The 19,372-nt window shown below is 41.4% G+C and overlaps 1 protein-coding gene across 1 annotated transcript in view; it reads right to left on the reverse strand.

The window, feature by feature from the left end:
- NAALAD2 (N-acetylated alpha-linked acidic dipeptidase 2) overlaps positions 1-9,018 on the reverse strand; it is a 53,800-nt gene extending 44,782 nt beyond the window's left edge. Inside the window, exons 1-2 of the mRNA XM_084894643.1 lie at positions 8,727-9,018; positions 7,865-7,976 (exon numbers count right to left, since the gene is read on the reverse strand). Of these exons, the coding sequence (XP_084750769.1) occupies positions 7,865-7,976; positions 8,727-8,904 (290 nt within the window). The 5' untranslated portion in view covers positions 8,905-9,018. The remainder of the gene's footprint in view (positions 1-7,864; positions 7,977-8,726) is intronic.
- Between the last annotated feature and the right edge of the window lie 10,354 nt (positions 9,019-19,372).

Consider the following 19,372-nt stretch of genomic DNA (forward strand, 5'->3'; position numbering starts at 1 on the left):
TCAATCCAATTGAGCATTTGTGGGATGAAGTTAAAAGAGCCATCAGGCAGCTAGTTCCACAACCATCAAATCTCACAGAACTGGACAGTGCTATTCATCAGGCATGGTGTCAGATTCCTCGCATCACCTTTCAACATCTCTTGGAGTCAATGCCAAGAAGAATCGATGCAGTATTGAAGGCAAAAGGTGGCCCAACGAAGTATTGATGCAGTGGTCATAAAAACCTAGCCACTCAATATATATATATATATATATATATATATATATATATATATATATATATATATATACTTTTGCTTTATCATTTTATATGAAATTATTTAATCACTAAAGAGAAAGTCCCTCCTGCTTACTTCCTGCCTATCACCTAATAATTATAAAACAGAAGTTGTTGAATTGTGTTTGGGCAATGTTCTCTTGGTTCTGAGTTTAAATGATTGGGAACATTCACGTGACCTCGCAAATGTAGTTCTTAATGAGATCTATTTTGCTTGAGGTAAATAATATTTTAAAACTATTTCCCAAACCCCTTTCCCCATCAGTAGAACAATAATACTTTCATATTTGTTTTTTTTAGTCAGGCAGAGAACAACCAAAAAAAGGAAAATTGACATTTGTTGAAAACTTACTATATGCCAGGAATGATATGCCAGGTACTTTCACATGGATTATCTCATTGAACTCTCACAATTCCTCTACCATTGTTCCCATTTTGAAAATCCATGTGAGAGCCCTGGCCAGTATTGCTAAGTGGTTAGATTGTTGGCCCTTAGATTGAAGGGTTGTGGGTTTGATTCCTGGTCAAGGACACATACTTGGGGTGCAGTTTCAATCCCCAGCTTCAGTTGGAGGCACGTGCAGGAGGCAACCAATTGATGTGTTTCTATCACATCAATGATGTTTCACTCACATGCTCTTCTCTTTCTCTCTCCTCCCCTTCACAACCCCTTGCTCTTTAAAAAAGAAAGATACTAAAACCTTCAAGAAATATCAGACACAAAAGAACTGGGATCAAATGGCCCCAAAATCTCAACAGCTATCTTGAAGGCTAGAAAACACTGAAGCCCTAAGTTCAAATCCGTGAGAGTAAATGTACCACAACTTTTCTATCCATTCATTTACTGACGGACACAAACTACACCACCAACTTACACCTTACACAAGAAAAAGCTCAAAATGGATTAGACATAAACGTAGTCATGAAAACATAAAAATCATAGAATAAAACATAGGTAGTAAAATCTCAGACATTTCTTGTAGCAATATTTTTTTTCCTGATATATCTCCTCTGGCAAGGAAAACAAAGGAAAAGAAAATAAGCAAATGGGACCACATAAAACTAAAAAGCTTTTGTAACAAAATGAAAATGACAACGCACTGAATAGGAGAACATATTTACCAATGATATATCAAATAAGGGTTAATATCCAAACTTTATAAAGAACTTATACAACTCACCACCAGGAAGACAAACAATCCAATTTAAAAATGGACAAATGACCTGAATAGACAATTCTCCAAAAAGGACATACAGATGGCCAACAGACAGAAGATGTTCAAGGTCATCACAGATGTTCAAGGTCATTCAAATTAAAACCACAATGAGATATCACCTCAAGCCTATCAGAATGGCTATAATCAATAAATGTACAAACACAAGTTGGTGAGGTTGTGGAAAAAAGAGAACTTTCATGCACTGTTGGTGGGAATGCAGATTGGTGCAGCTACTATAGAAATAGTATGGAGTTTCTTAGAAGGTACATTTTAATTGTAAAGGAAATGATAGGTTAAAAATAAGTGGTAAAAGAAAACATACCATGTAAGTATACTATAAGAAGGCTGATGTGGCAATATTTATACCAAATAAAATAGATTTAAAGATAGAGATTACTACCAGAGATAAAGAAGGGCATTTCATAAAGAAAAAGGGTAGTTCTTTCTTGAGGACATAACAAATTAATGTGTATATGCCTCATAAATGAGTCTTATAATATATAAAGCAATAATTTAAAGAATTGGAAAGAACAGATAATTTCACATTCCCAGAGGAGACTGGAAAATCATTCCTGATAGAATTTGAACCTCTCTCCCAAATCATTAAAGAAATAAAAGAATTGCTAACCAGCTAAAAAAAGAAATATCATAAGATCAGATAAATTGATGAAGATAAACCATGTGACAATATTTAATACTTATTCATGATTTTAAAAAAGAAATAAGAAACTTCTGCTTGGTTGGATAGTTCAGTTGGTTAGAGAATCATCCCAATATGCCAAGGTTGAGGGTTTGATACCTGGTCAGGGCACATAAAAGAATCAATCAATGAATGCATAAATAAGTGAAACAAACCAGTGTCTTTTGCTCTTTCTCCTTCATTCTCTCTCCTGCCTGCCCCCTCTCTCTCCCCTCTAAAAAAAAATTCTTAGCAATGTTGGGATAGAGGTGAGTTTCCTTAACTCAATAAAGAGCATCCACAAAAAAAAAAAAAAAAAAAAAAAAAATCTACAGATAACATCATAAAACTCTGAATTTAATAGTAAAACTCTGAATGCTTTCCCCCCAAGACTTAGAAACAGGGGAAGAATGTTGGCTCTCATCACTTTTATTCAACACAATACTGGAATTTCTCTCTCTCTCTCTCACACACACACACACACACACACACAGACAAAGAAAATGAAAGAGAAGGAGGAGGAGGAGGAGAAAAAGGCATACAGTTTGGAAAGGGAGAAATAAAATTGTCCCGATGTAAGAATGGCATGATTGTCTACCTAGAAAATCCTAATTAAACTACAGAAAACTCATAGAACATGTGAGTTAAGACAAGCCACAAGATATAACAACAACACATAAAAATCAATAGTATTTCTACATAAAAACAAAACAAAACATGTGGAAACTGAAATTAAACACCATATGACTCACATTTGCTGCGAAGGGGGAAAAACCCTACATAGATATAAATCTAATAAGACAGATGCAGGATCTGCATCCTGAAAATTATAAAATATTGATAAAAGAAATAAGTCTAAATAACTAGAGAGGTGTACTATATTCATGGATTAGAAGAGTGAATATATTAAAACTGATAAGTTCCCCATATTGCTCCATAAGATTAATTCAATTCCTATCAAAATCTCAGCAAGGACTTTTCTAAACATAACTGTTTCTTTTGTATTTTATATAAAAAGGCAAAAGAGATAGAATAACTGTAATAATTGTTAAAAGAATAAAGTGGGAGAAATCATTCTATACATTAAGGCTTATGATACAACTTCAATAATCATGACAGTGTAGACAGAATGATGTCAGCAGCATGCCTGAAGCTTGATAGAAATTATTTCAAAGTTATCATAGGCAAAGTTCAACAGCATACAGAGTATAAAACAAACATAAAAATTGGCCAATTGGACTTAAAAATCTCTGCCCTTCAAAAACTCTAATAATCTACTAAGTAAACAAAAAAGGCTAACCACAGAACAGAATATTCACAATACACGCCTGACAAAGGAATTATATCCAGAAGAAAGAAATCCTACAACCCAGTAACAAGAAAATAAAACAATTAAAAAACAGGAAAATATTTAAGGAGAGACTTTATAAAAGAAGATATAGAAGAGTCTAATTAGCATTGGAGATGATGCTTAACATCAGAAAGTGCAAATTAAAAGCACAATGAGATTTCTATCATGTAAAAATGGGAACAACTGTGAGACCTTTGCCCATGGAGAATGGAAACCAAAGTGGCAACTAGGTTAAATGCACGAAGTCTGCCAAATGTAAAGCCAACTGTCAGCCAGCTAAGATATTTATGGGGGAATAACCTTGAACCCATAAAGGCATCTCCAGGCCCCGAGTGCAAACGGAGCTGAAACAGGCGAGTCCCAGGTGATGATAAAGGCAGTGATGAAGAAATGACAGGACCCCCAGCTCTGTCTGTGGGTCTCCTGGGAAATGACCAAGTCTAGGTATGACCCTGACTACCACATGACCCTGTGGACAGGTGAAAGTTCTCACAATTATTCCCATTTTGGCATTATATAAATCTCAGCCTCATAATGATCTATATATACAGTGACGAGTAGACATGGTGGTCTTAAAATGGTGGATGATAACAACTACGTATACAGCAGATTGCAAAGCTCCATAGATGGTCAGACTGCCTACTCTACTAGAAAATGATCACAGGTCAATTTGCAAGTCCTTTGATGAGCCCAGAGAGACCTCCCATTCATCAAAACCTAAAGTTTACCAGCCTGTTCAAAATACAAAAGAAGTAGCTGCTAATTCTTCAGTCTTTGAGAGCATTAATTATTGATTCTTTAGTTGGAAACGGACACCTCTCTTAATGAAGGAAGGAGAAATTTTAGTGAAAAAGTGAAACTCTGAATGAGATGAATTAACAAGCCAAAAAAAAAGTAAAATATTATGAATGGAAGACTTCAAAGATGATATATTTTCATAATAAAGCCTTTTAATTTTTTTTTTAAAGCAGCACAACGAGATGCCCCTACACACCCATTAGAACGGTGAAGATTGAAACAACTAACAAAACTAACTGCTGGCCAGGATGGGGAGCACTGGTACATTCACACATGATCCAGAGCAATGGAAAGTGGTACGATCCCTTTGGAAGTCTGTCTGACATTTTCTTCTGTTAAACATATGCTTATCATCCAAACACAGCAATCCAAAAGTGATGAAACATATGTGCACACAAAATCTTGCAGACATTTGCTCATCGCAGCTTTATTCACAATAATAAAAACAAAACACACTAGAAATAACCCAAATGTCTATCATCTACACATTGTATAATAGTATATTCATTCAATGTAATACTACTCAGCAGTAAGAAGCAATAAACTACTGATGCATTCAACAACTTTAATAAACTCTAAAATCATCAGGCTGAGTAAATGAAGATAAACACAAAAGAGCACTTATTGTATGATTCCATCTATATAAAATTCTAGAAAATGCAAGTAAATCCATCATCCTATCTAATAAAAGAGTAATATGCAGATTGACCATCACTTCAACACACAAGATGGCTGCCCCATCTGGTCAAAGATCTTACCCCCATGTGGTCACAAGATGGCTACTACAAGATGGCCAGCAGGGGAGGGCAGTTGGGAGGGACCAGGCCTGCCAGGGAGAGAAGTTGGGGGCAATCAAGCCTGCAGGGGTGACAGGGGTGGCCAGGCCAGCAGAGGAGGGAAGTTGGGGACAAACAGGCTGGCAGGGGAGCAGTTAGACATCAATAGGCTGGCAGGGGAATGGTTAGGGGGTTATCAGGCTGGCAGGCAGAAGTGGTTAGGGGCAATCAGGAAGGCAGGTAGGTGAGCAGTTGGGAGCCAGAAGTCCGGGATTGTGAGAGGGATGTCTAACTGCCCATTTAGTGAGATCAGGCCTAAACGGGCAGTCAGACATCTCTCTGGGGGTCCCAGATTGGAGAGGGTGCAGGCTGGGCTGAGGGACACCCCCTCCTTGTGCACGAATTTCATGCACCAGGCCTCTAGTACCAATAACATATAAACACGTAAATTGACCATACCTCCGCTATGCCTACAGCCAGAGTGAGTATGCAAATTAACCCAACAAAGATGGAGGTTAATTTGCATACATAGGTGCCCAGCAGCCTGGATCCTGGGAACTTTCTCAGCACCCAGGTCACTCTGAGGTCGGCCCCCACTGGGTCCTGAGCAACCTGGTAAGAGCCTGAGCCAGGGGGCTCCTGGGTAGGGGTGGAGCCGGGTGATTGGAGAGAGTGGGGGCTTAGGCCTTGGCAGGGGCAGAGCCAGAGATCAGAGGCAATTGGTGTGAACTACGGAGGAAATACCTTTTCTGGCCGCTCATTAGCTAAGCTCCCTGTTTGCCACTGGTAATATTCTTAGTAACTTGGGTATAAGAATCCAAAAAGGTGATCTAGGGTTTTTCCACCACACTCCTGAGAAAAAAAAGGAAGGCCCGCTGCTGGAGGGCTAAGAAATATCATATCCTGCCCTTGGTGGTTTGGCGCAGTGGATAATGCCTAGGCTTGCTGACCTAGCAACAGGGTCTGGTTCAATTCTGATCAAGGACATGTACCTAGCTTTCAGGCTCCTCCCTGGCCAGGGCCCAGATCAGGGCTCATGCAGGAGGCAATCAATCAAAGTGTTCCTCTCACTTTGATGTTTCTCTCTGTCTTCCCCTTTCTCTTCCACATTCTCTAAAAATCAATTGAAACATATCCTCAGGTGAAGATTAAAAAAAAAAAAAAAAAAAAAAAAAAAAAGGAAATGTCATATTCTATGAAAGACAGATCTTGAAAATGCTTAAAGAAAGTTTTCTTTTTTCTTGGTGAAGGGACTGGAGTCCATATTGATTAAAATATCTTGGTGGCCTCAGTGACTGGCAGTGGCTGCAGCAGCTGGGTGATGGGGCTGGTACCTTCCCCTGATCAGCCCGGTCGCCTCAGTAGGGCTCCTGAGGGCTCCCAGTATGTGAGAGGGGACAGGCTGGTCTGAGGGACCATTCCTCCCCCCCCCACTGCCCGAATTTCATGCATTGGGCCCCTAGTAGTGACATAAAATTGATCAGTGATCATCTAGTGCCAGGGGTAAAGGGAGGAGTAAACTTCAAAGGGCATGATGTACACTTTCTGTGTTGAGATTGAGGTGATGGTTTGTTGAGTCTATTATACAGCTGTCAATACTCTCAAATTAAAGGCTTTATATGGAAGATTATTTTATGTAAATTACCCTATCTAATAAAGAGGGATATGCTAATTGACCCTCACACCCTCATAAAGACAGTGGCACCCACAGCCAATAAGGAGGGGATATGCTAATTGACTGCCACACCCTCAAAGATGGTGGCACTCACAACCACAAGATGATGGTGCCCAGTTCCCTAAGCCCCACCAGGGTGGCAGGCATGCAGCACGAGGTGCAGACAAGCCTCAGATGGCGGCAGTGCAGCCTCCCAGGGTGGGCCTGAGGCACAGGCAAGCCTCGGATGGTGGCTGCCCAGTGGCCCAAGGCTGCTGGAAACTCAGGTAACTAGGGCTGGCTGAAGCTTGTGCTGCCAGCGGTGGCAGCAGCAGAGTTGTGATGGGTGCATTGCCTTCCCCTGATTGCTGGGTCGCCTGCCACCCTGAGGGCTCCCAGACTGTGAGAGAGGGAAGGCCAGGCTGAGGGACATCCCCCAAAGTACATGAATTTTCATGCACTGGGCCTCTAGTACTTCAATAAAGCTGGGATGTTTGTTGTGACAATATCGTTTGAAAGAGTCTGAATATAGAAGTAAATGTCATGCTGATTACCTTCAAGGAGTTCAAAACCACTCCCTCAAATGTCACTCTTCTTCGTGCTTAGAGACCTATGGATTTGCACTGACCCTTTTGCTTTCACTTTGTCCAATTTTTATTACTTATACTTGCAACATGGGAGAGAGGTTGAATCTTGTGGCAGACAGAATCTGAAACTTTAACCTCCTTCCCTCTAAACCAGAGTTTACAACCAGCTAAGTCTTCCTGACAGAATATAATGTTTAAACAACATTGCTGATCTGATTAAACCCAGGGACTGAGGAACAAAGAATAACATTCTGTTGCAGCCCAAAGTTACATGAAGTTGAAACATCTCTTAATAAAGCAACTGGCTAACTTTGTCTGAAGATGAAGTTAGGCAAGAAGGACTCCTGCAACAGTCAAATAGACTGTGTGTGTCCTCATAGTGGTTCAGGGGCATTTTATGAATGCGATCTCATGTTAACTTGACACAGAGATTACCATGGGAATACAACCAGTTTCAGTACACTTCCCACTCTGCAATATCTTAAACACTTTATTATTAAGATCAAATGTGCAAAACACACTTACCGGAGAAATGATTTAATGTTCTCAGCTTTCATCTCGGATATCAGGTTCCACCGCACACTTTGATGATAGCGCAGCGTAGTGGTTGTTTCTTTGAGAGGCTTAATAAACCAGCCTGAGAGGAGAAGACACATAGGCTCATATATGTCACACACACACACACACACACACACACACACACACACGCTTTACACTTTTATAAAAAACGAGAAGCCAAAACTAGCCCTTCCCTAAGTAAGAAATATGAATATCATAAAGGCAGGGAACCTAATTGCACTGTGCAATGCAATTTTGAGTTGGTTAAAGAGTTTTTAAATCAGGAAGTTCTTTTCATTTTCCCACGTAGACATCAAGGCCTGGGCCTTAGTCTTGTTTTGGGGCTGGAGGTGGGGATTGGGAGTGGGGGGCAGGGGGAATCTAATTCTTAGCACCATGCCGGACACACAGGGAGCATCCCACAGATTTTTATTTAGTCGATGATGGGGGAAGGGCACTTTTTGCAACGCTGCACATATTAATTACTAGCTCTGACTCATTGATAATGGTTGTAACAGAAACCTCCATGTTCATCCCTGTGGAGTCTGGCCGCTCTAAATTCTCTGAACAGCTCTTAGCAGTATCCTGAACCCAGGGAGCATTTACTAGATCTGGATTGCGGCCCCACTTAATAGGAAGGCCCAATGCCTTCCCTGAGGCTTCCAGTTCGGCTGAAACTCCGGGAGTTCACCATCCCGGGCTGAGGGAGTTCACCATCCCGGGCTGAGGCTGAGCTCAGCAGGCCTGAGGAGGCCAGCACAGCCCAACCCCGTTTTTTCCTGCAGAGCAGCAGCTGCGCTGAGCTGGGGGCAGGGGTCTGCACACTTACCCACCATGAATCCTGCCAGGAACGAGGCCAGCGCCGCAGCCAAGCACATGCAGAGGTACAGCCGGCCCCTGGACTTCGCCATGGCCTCTTGGCGGCTGAGCTTGGAGCGCGCGCTGCAGCAGGGGGCCTCGAGGGTGCACAGGAACCAGGAGAGCACGCGTGGGGACTCGCTGAGCATGCAGGCTCCCGCGGGGCGGGGCCCCTGTGGACCTTGGCCCAGGCCCTGCCTCCGGCCCCCAGGTCCCTCCGCAGAGGAGTGAAAACCTGCTCCCAGCAACTCCTGGCTCCTTCGTTCCCCAGGGGGCCTCCAAGGGAGAGAGAAAGCTCTGCAGGGGAGGGAAACACATTGTTCCAGTTGGCAGGCAGCTTCCAGCCTGTTGATTCCAGGCAGCAAAGTCTGCCTGGCTGACCTGCCTCTGTGCCACCCCCATTCCAGGAACTGCTGAGTTTCAGCTGGAAATGCACTGAAGTCCCACTTGCTTTTCCTTCCCTGTAGATTACCCAGATTCTCTGCCCTCATTTCTAACGGGTCACACTTGGGAAGCATTTTGGCTGCTGCCCTCTCCAAGGTCACACACATGTTCCTTCAGGATTCAGCATCCCAACTGATAGGTTTGAGTTCTTTTGTTTCCCCCTTAGCTGGACAAGTCTCCAGGTTCTCAGTTCCTTCTGTAACTGGAGTGTTTCCCTCCCTCACTGGAGTGCTGTGAAATTCAAGTAAATGAGATTAACCATTGCAAGCACTTTGCTCCATAACGGACAGGAGGGTCTCAACAAATGCCACCCTCCCTGTCCTCCCCCACTTGAACATTTACAGATGCTTCTCTTTAAAAGTGTTTTGTCTCTATAGTATAGTAAGTTTTCTTAACAACAAACGTCTTAGAAAGCTTGCACAAGGAAAGTCCCTGTAAAGAGCACTCCCCAATCCAACTATTTCACCCTAGAGGCAATCATTAGCAAGTCCCAAAAGCAGTTTTACAGCCAAAGAAAAAATGCCTCTGAGTGGGTTATGAGAGATAGTATATCTGTTGTTTTTACTCCCAATCTCCACTGCATTTTCCAAGCTCTGATGACCTCAGCTGTGAAAAATATGCCAACGGCCTCGCGGATGTCTCTTGGTGGCTGTGTGTTGACCCACGAACCAAGAGGTCACTGGTTGGATCCCTGGTCAGGCCCATGCCTGGGTTACAGGCTCGATCCCTATAGGGGACACGCAGGAGGCAACAGATTGCAGATCACTCGTGTTTCTCACCGATGCTTCTACGTTTCTATCCTTTTCCCTTCCTCTTTCTCTAAAATAAATCAATAAAAACATACTTTAAAAAAATGTGTAAATGGAACTGGAGTCACCAACCCAGAGGAACTGCCTTACCCATCTCATTCCTCCAATTTTGAAGTGTTTTAAGTGGGCAGAATAACTGGGGCAAAGCCACACGGTATTCCAAACCACTGTTTGCAAAGCAGACATTCTGATGACAGGACCGAAAGTTAAAGACATTCTGTAGAATCAGCAGCACTATGCACAGCTAAGCAATAACTTAGCTTCTCTGTCCCTATAGAAATTCCTTCTTTGGCTTATTAGCACCGATAGAAATGCCTTCCCTTCTATTAACGTGATTATTCTCCTTCCCTTTCTCATAAAAACCCCTTGCCTTCAAGAACGCTATCGGGGCTTCTGTCCGAATCAGTGCTTCCAGAATAGCTGTTCTTTTGGATCTCAGAGAAATGCTTGTTGCCAAACACTTCGGCCTGTTAGTTTGCCTTAGCAAAGTTAAGGCATTCTACTTTGCTCCTAAGGAGTTTCCAGAAGAGTCTAATTACTTTTTTCTGGCACTGTAATCGCCGATGAATATATCTGATGGTTTTTCTCTTGGCACTTTTGTGAAAGGCCTGATAGTTAGCATTGAACCAAATGTTGTTAGTGAATTAATTGATTTCAAAATACTTCAGTTGGGCAACAAGGGTCTCCTCAATGCCACAAACAATATCAAATGTAATTTGTGTCAGTATTCACAAAAAATATGTTACATGTATAACTTTGGAGGATTGATTATATAGTTTCTTAATTTCTAGGCTCTAGGCCTTTTCTATCTGCTCCCCATGGGATTGCTGTTATTGGCTACATTCCTCTCAAAAGGCAGATCAAAACCATTTCTAGATGAAGACTTGTTGCAGAGAGACGAGTTAGAAAGTAGTGATTAAAATTACTGTTATTGATGAAATTTGTTTTTTCCTACTCCTATCCCAACTTTATAGCTAAAGTTGGATTAGTAGAAGAAATTAGTGTACTAATTAGCAGTTTTCTAAGCTGATTAATTTCCCCAAATTAAAGTTAGGTTATTCTTAAGTCAATATTTAAGAGGCTACAGCCAGCTAGAAGTGAAAAATTCTGAGAATCTGATCTTTGCCTTTAGGAAGTTGATGGTATAATGAGAAGGCAAATATTGAATATATAATTAAAGTGTTCTAGCCCTAACTGGTTTGGCTCAGTGGATAGAATGTCGGCCTGCAGACTCAAGGGTCCCAGGTTCCATTCTGGTCAAGGGCATGTACCTTGGTTACAGGCACATCCCCAGTAGGGGGAGTGCAAGAGGCAGCTGAACAATGTTTCTCTCTCATTTATGTTTCTAACTATCCCTCTCCCTTCCCTCTGTAAAAAAAACAATAAAAAATGTATTTTAAAAAATAAAGCTAAGTGTTCTAGGATGGAGCAATATTACCTTAAATGTGAAGGCTGTCGCTGCCTCAGTAGGTGGCATTTACAATCTTTGTCTTGCCAATCCATCGTACAATGTCCACTTAGCCGGTTCAGCACATCTTTGGCCTTGTGTTAATACAGATACAGATACATTATTTTATCTTAACAAACCTTATAACACAAGGCTGTTTCTAATTATTTGTCCTTAGACAATATTTGCACACTTAACAAAACACCATTGTTGATTTATGCCAACCCCTTTCAATCTTTCCTTCAAAGCTAAGAAATGTATAAAAACCTTTTGGTATTGGAAAATGCAACTCTCAATAACACTGCTTCACACGCTTGACCTGCTCATTATTCAGTGGGCATCTCACGGGACAGAGCTAGTTTCTCCGTTCACACACATACATTGCTCTTACATAACCTTTCCCCCTTTTCACATCCTGAAAGAGGCCCTCTGGTAACTTTCAAGTTAAAATGCTCTCAACTGGGTCACAGGAGATTTGAAAACAAAGTGTGACTCATGGCCTCATAAAGCAATATAGGCGAATTCCTTAACGAACATACCAGTAGTTAGGATTTCATAAAGAAGGAATGATGTTTAACTGCATCAAGGTTCATATTTTGTTTGAAGATGTTGCCATTTCTTTCCTAAGAGAGGGGTCACGGAGATGCTCACTGCAGGGACACAGACATGATACAGACATGAGTGATGTCACAAGGTGACATGATAATGATCTGGTCATGCAGACAGCAGGGTCCCCTTTCTGAAAAAGTAAAAGGTTGATGTTAACATGGCCGAGAGTCATGGGAAGAGATATGTTCCAGATGAATATTTTTAAACCCCAGGTCACAAAACTGCCCCAAATCCATTTGAAACATAAAGATGTTAGCATGTTAGTACATTGTACAATATACCATAACCTCTAAAGCAGGTGAAAAGTAAGATACAAGTATAGATGGTGACTAAACGGTAAAAAGACTAATAAAAGTGAGAAGAAATTTCAAAAGAAAAGCACAAAACCATGATTGGATGTTTTCCTTCTGATGTCACAATTACTCTACTCAACAGTAGATGTGTACATTAGTGAAGACCCCCAAGTTAAACTGTAAAACAGAGAGAAGACAGCCACCCGCGCCCTCCTGTTGACCCGGGACACTAGTCTCATGATGCTCACATTCCTGGAGGAACTTGGCAATGGTGAGTTCTACGGGTTGGCCTTTCAAGTAGAAATTCTTGCTCAATGTTTTTCATTCCTTATCAGCATGTGCCCTCAAGTCTATTTTCCCGTGATGGCTTTTATCAGACAGAGCTATGGTCAGGGGACCTTATGCTTTTTTCTTCCAGCTCTTTCATCTCTGGCGTCATTTGCATCCTCAGTCCCTGCGGCCTTTCGGTGTCATTGGAATTTGAATAAATCTCTAGATTCTTGATCTTGCTTCTAATAGCCCCCTTTCTGTTCCATCTTAACTGGCGCCTATTTTCACTTGATGAGACTAGTTTCACTCAAACCAGATAAACTTCCACTGCATGGGGGAAGTGGAGATGAGTTTCACAGGGACCTGTGGGGTCCCTGAGGAAAGATGGAACCTTTCTCTGCCAATAGTCTTTTACTGTGTATTTTCTTTTGACGTTCTTTACCTTTGATTATATCATTTGCTCTCTATTCTCATTTTTTGCCCCCAATTGAGCACCAAGCAGCTCTCCCACCTCCTGAGGTTACTGTAATGCCTGCTTTGTAGATGTGGGGACACCCCCAGTCCTTAACACTTTGTTTTCATTCACAACTTGTATCCAATGAACCAGTAAGTTCCATTGGCTCTGCTTGATTCCAGCTGTTTCACCAGGATCCATCTAATCTCAGGCACAATCACCTCTAATCTAGACTTCTGTAACAGCCTCCCCCTCGACCCTCAGTGGTCTCTGGCCCCACTCTTGCTCATATATAGACCATCTCTGACGTAGTAGAGTTTTCTTCCAGATCAGGGTATTATGAAAACCCTTCAAAGCTTTCTCATTAAACTTAAAAACAATGAGACTGAAGACTTCTGGAAGCTAGCAACCAAACTTACTTGATCTAGCTTTTGAAACTTGACTCCCTTGGAGGGAAGGAAACACATGGCAACCCGATGCACAGAAATCAGGAAACCACCACATCAGCAGAGGTCACCAGCATCACAAAGAACCAGACAATCCCAAAGGGAGGCCTGTTCTACTTACTGTGCTTCCCAGTGACGGTGTACTACCTCCACGTGCCTGCAGGTGAAGGCAGCATTGGTAAGTGGCAAATGGCCAAGTACTTTCCTGGCCTCCTTCCATAGTAGTGTCCCAGGGTCTCTAACAAAGCAAACAGTAGGGAAACAGTATTCAAATGGTATGATTAGAGGCAGTTATTAGAAAAACTAAAAAATGTATTCCATGTCTTTACTCTAGTGAGCTGAGATTCTTTAGCTGCTAGCTCTTCTTGGCCAGCTAGAATGACCAAGGACAATAGAATGCATGACAACAGCAACATATTTCCTGTTCTGCAGGCCATCTCCACGATAAAGATTGGCCCAGTGGTTCCCTAAATGGCACTGCCATTATTTGGAATTCAGTGCTTATTCTCTTCTCTTTAAATCTCAGACTATGCTGAGAAAGTCTGCCAGGTACTTGCCAAGCTCTTATTCATACCAGCTTTCATGTAGAATGCCTTATTTTTCACACAGCCAGAAAACAAGGCTGTTCGTTGAGCAAGCGAAAGAGGTTTTCAGGCCATCCAAAGCCTTCCTGCTCTTGCTTGAAGCGGTGAAGTTATTGTAGCCTCTGGTTTGCACGTAGGACTGAATCACGAGAAGAAGAGATAGAGTAAGAGAACCATGGCGTGATCCAAAGAATGTGAAATAACTGGTTTTCTGAATTCTCTCTGACTTGCACAAAGATCAAAATTTTAAACAACATTCTGTCCTAATTCCTGAAACACAGGTCATCCTTCCATAACAAAACTAAATCTCTAACCAACATAGATGACATTTTGTTTAATCCCTCTGAAGTCTCTTTCCATACATAAGAATGTCATTAAGATATTTTATAAAAATCCTTTAAGCTGGAACAAAAATCTAAGTGTAACTTGCATACTGAAGAATAGTATAGCCTGGCCAGCATGGCTCAGTGGTTAAGCATCTACCCATGAACCAGGAGATCATGGTTTGATTCCCGGTCAGGGCACATGCCTGGGTTGCAGGCTTGATCCCCAGTGTGGGGTGTGCAGGAGGCATGCACTCTCTGGTGCATAGGCCAATGCTCTAACCACTGAACAACACTGGCAGCAGTGAATCATTTATCTTCAAATCTCTTTAAAAAGGATTTTAGTATTTAAAGAAAGATAATACCAGTGTAGTGCTACAATATATGTAAAGACATACAAAAAATAATGAAAGTTTAGCTTATATGTGCCTATTTTAGAAGAAATGCACTTTAAATATAAAGACAAGTTAGCTAAAGAGAAAAGGATTAAAAAAACAAAGAACATGGAACTTAATAACACTAAGCCAAAAAATAAAAAAGATAGCTGCCTTCTGCTGGGCAGGTGCCCCAACCAGGAATTGAATTGTGACCTCCATGTTCATACGTTCGATGCTCAGTCGCTGAGCCATGCTGGCTGGGCGACACTTAAGATTTTTATATAACTTTTTTTTTTTTTCCTGAGATCAAACCATTTTATCGAGGGATGGGGAGGAAGAGCAGGGTTTGCTATCCCCAAATATTCCTCTTTGGGATATTGATTCTTTTAAGCTGGTTTATTTTTAAGAAAAGAAAGACTCAGGCCCTAGCCAGTTTGGCTCAGTGGAGAGAGCATCAGCCTGTGGACTGAAGGGCCCTGGGTTTGATTCTGGTCAAGGGCACATGCCTGGGTTGTAGGCTCAGTCCCCAGTGTAGGGCATGCGGGAAGCAGCAGCTCAAGATCAAGGATACTCTCTCATTGTTGTTGTTTCTATCTTTCTCTCCTTCTCTCTTCCTCTCTGAAATAAAGAAAACTATATTTTAAAAAAAGACTCAAAAAAAAAAAAATCCTTTGACCTTCCCCTTTATTGCTCCAGGAGGGAGATATCACAGATAACTACCATTTGAAATGAGCTAATGTGTGATAGACAGCCAGGGAAGAACCTAGCAAGGCCCTTTTGATTCAGTTCCTCTCTGTGCCCTAGTGTTACAAGAGCCCAGAAGACACTTAACCAAACATTTGCCTTTCTGCCCTTTTTAGTCCCAAACCACAAACCCCCTCTCCTTGGTTCCAGGTGGAATACCAGCCTCACCTGTCCAATGTGTCCTTGGCCTATTCTCCGACACTCTTAACTATCCATATCGATTACCTTTGGTCACTTTCTTATGTTAATATACTTCACTTTAGTTGATCTTTAGTCCAGTCAGAAAAGGTTAGAAGGTGGGAGGAATTTTGTGTGTCCCTACAAGGGGCTTATGGGAAGGGTATAAGGGCTAGAAGGACAGTGAGACCCCAAGTCCTCCTGGAGGCTGAGACCTCCTCAGTTTTATAGCTGTCAAAAGCTTTTACATAACTGTTAAAATCCACTTTAATTTTTCAAAGAAAAATATCAAAACACACCCTGCCTGCTTCACTGCTTGGGTGGTAGTTTTAATCAAAATTATCTGACACCAATTATTTAACAAATTAAACTATTCAAATATATTACCAAAAATATATTTAAATATATTACCACAAACACAATAGTTCACTGATGCAAATATCTACACCTGTGTTTTAAGAAAGGGAAAAAGGGGCTCTCTAGATTTTCATCGCATTTGAGGGGTTGAGGAAGCAGAAAATGGCTTTTGCAAGAATGACACACCCTCCATTTCTTTTCATAATAACCTGAAATGGACAGTTATTTGCACAAGATGGGAGTAGTGCATAAATTCCATCCTCACAAACAAACAAAGATATTGCTTATTTATGATTAAAATAGACTTTTCTGAACACAGTCAAATGCATAGAATTAAGCAATTTGACTTAATTATATTTTTATTACTTATGGTTGGATAATTTTAGTTTTTAAAGAAAATAGTGTCATGCATATTAACCAATTTGACATGTAAAGGTATTTTATTCTAATTTCAGAACAATCCCCTCTAAAAATTGTTACATTTCATAATTGGTGAATATTAAGGGTTTGGTATTTTGTTGTTGTTAAAAAGAATACATACAATATACCTGATTTTTAAAAGGATGCATAAGCAATTGAAGGAGACAGGGTAGCCAGCTGGGACAGTTAGATCCATAGGTAGGAAAATGAGCTTTGACTAAATTCACAACTAAAACAAAAATTCAAATGGCTCAGAGACTGTAAACTATAAAACTTTTATTAAAAAAAATACATAAAAATATACTTGGACCTGAGGTGAGGCAGTATGCTGGGTTTTAAAAGTCAATCTCCAGAGGTTTCATACCGCACAATCCTATTTATTAAAAAATTCCTGAAGTTCCAAAATCATATAGATACTTATCAGAGCAGTTGCCTCCCAGTCCAGTTGCCAGGGGCTAGACAAGAATGAGACAGTTGGCTGTGGCTACAAAGGATCCTTATATGGCAATATTCTGCATCCTGATTGTGTCGGTGGTTCCGGGAGTTCACACACATATTAAAAGCACATGCAGCCAAAACCGGTTTGACTCAGTGGACAGAGTGTCAGCCTGCAGACTAAAGGGTCCCAGGTTCGATTCTGGTCAAGGGCATGTACCTTGGTTGTGGGCACATCCCCAGTAGGGAGTGTGCAGGAGGCAGCTGGTCGATGTTTTTCTCTCATCAATGTTTCTAAACTCTCTATCTCTCTTCCTTCCTCTCTGTAAAAAATCAATAAAAAAATATATATATATTTTAAAAAGTGCACACACACATTATCAAAAAACGAAGTTGAACAAAATGACATTATTTAAAAAGTATAAATTACTTTAGTGTAGTTACTCCCATGTTAATTCTCATTAATTCCCTCATTCTTAACACCTGCGTAGTATTTCAGTTCATAATGATGAATAGGTGATGGGTTTGTTTTTTGGGGGGTCATTTATGTTGTTCTCCTATCATCTCTATTAAAAATCTGGTAAATTTTTTTTTTTTTTTTTTACAAAGATAGAAATGTAAGGAGGCTGTCTTCCATATTTCTGTCAAATAACTTTGATGAAAAGGACAGGTTCAAACCATACGTACATTAAACATGTTAATATGAATTCTATGCAATGTGTTAGTAGCAGCAACAAAGTTTTAATGTCTCCAAATCTGCGACAAAACCCAAAAGAGCAAGCAGGATAACAAGGCAGCACCTGTGAGAACACAGAGTGCTGTGGTAGCCCGTGAGCCCCACACCCCACTGAGCACGCCCCCTCTCCCTGTGAGCCCCACTCTAAGCAAGTAGAGCTACACCACAAAGACTCACAGGAATCACCCTCTGTCCCGCAGGACACAAGGGAAGAACACAGGGTTCCCAAAGGCTCTGAGAGCTGTGAGACTTAGAAATCCAATTGCTAACAGACACCCTTCCCCCAACTCAGGGAGTCCTGCCTGGCAGGCCTGGAGAGAGCAGGGGAGGCCAAATGGCTTTTAGGCCCCCAGCTCCTTAGGGGAGAATGGGGATGGCAAAAGCAGACGGCGTGGTGGTCTGCAGCCCCGTGAACGCACCGATTTCACCACTTCCTGAACAAAGCCCTTCCCCGAGGAGCAACTTCAGAAAGTCAGTCATCAGGTTGGACGAGGACCAAGAAAAGAGATGACCAGATTAAACATGCGGAAGGGCGGGGGGTGGGGAAGGCAGAGCTCAGCAAATTCAAGCACAGGTCATTTCTTACCTTCAAGTTCCAGAAAAACCAGAAGCCCTGGATGTGAAATAAACCATAGAAGCCTTGACTCAGTAAGTTACATCTTCTAACTCTTGTTACGAATCCCAGACATTCTCCTTCCCAGACCTGTCCCATGACATACAGTTTCTCAGCAAAAAGTACCTAATATTTTCTCGGGGAAAACAGTGCTAAGAGAGTTCTCTCAAGCTCCTACTGCTGGGTTGACACGTGGATTTGAAATACCACCAGTGCTTGAGTCGGCTCAGCTTCTTATTGGGGGCAGCACGTCCCTCCTCCCGTAAAAAGCTATTAGCTTCACCTGTTGATACTCCACCCTCCTTCCTGCTGTGTTACAGCCAATATTGGTGCTATCCCTCCCAGTCCAGAGCAAACATGTTCAAACTCATTCCCTCATTGGCTCTCTCTCATGCCCCCCTACTCCATGGGCATATATATTTTTTTAAATTTTTTTCTCCTGTATTAAAAAAACAAAGCAAAACAACTTCCTCCCTTCAGTGTAGAGATGGTGAGCCTGGAATATATTTAATTTCAAATCAGAGAAGACAACAAGAGCAGGATCCAGTGGAAGGAATGGAGTGCAATGCCAGGTGGTCTGACAAGGAAATGATAGAATGTTGAAAAGTGGGGGGAAAGGAGGGAGAGAAGGCATTCTGTAGAATAAGCTTTCTGACTGGTCCATCTCTAATGCCTGGGAGTCAAAGAGTTGTTTGTGGAAGTGCAGGCATATTTACTGCTGCCAAGGGAGACACTTCATGTTGGTATCATATCAAACTGGAGGACGAAAGAGAACATGGGAGGGGAAGAAAGCGAGTCCAAGGAACATTGTCTGGAGACAGTAACTGCTGTCTAAAGGAAGTGACGTATGTAGAGAGGTATATCAGGCAGCCTTCAGAACAAAGGGCCAACCTGCCTAAATATGTCAACAGTAAAACAGAAGCAGCAAATGCAAATAAGATAGTGCAAGACACATACATGCATGTAACACACAGTGTAAAATACCAGACCCCCAAATAAAAGTCCACAGAATTCACATTAATCGAAGTCAATGTACTTTAATTCTCTTATGAAAAGCAAAAAGATATTGTCCAATTAAA

Source organism: Pipistrellus hanaki (assembly GCF_964339955.1).
Source record: "Pipistrellus hanaki genome assembly, chromosome: 9".
Taxonomy (NCBI): Eukaryota; Metazoa; Chordata; class Mammalia; order Chiroptera; family Vespertilionidae; genus Pipistrellus; species Pipistrellus hanaki.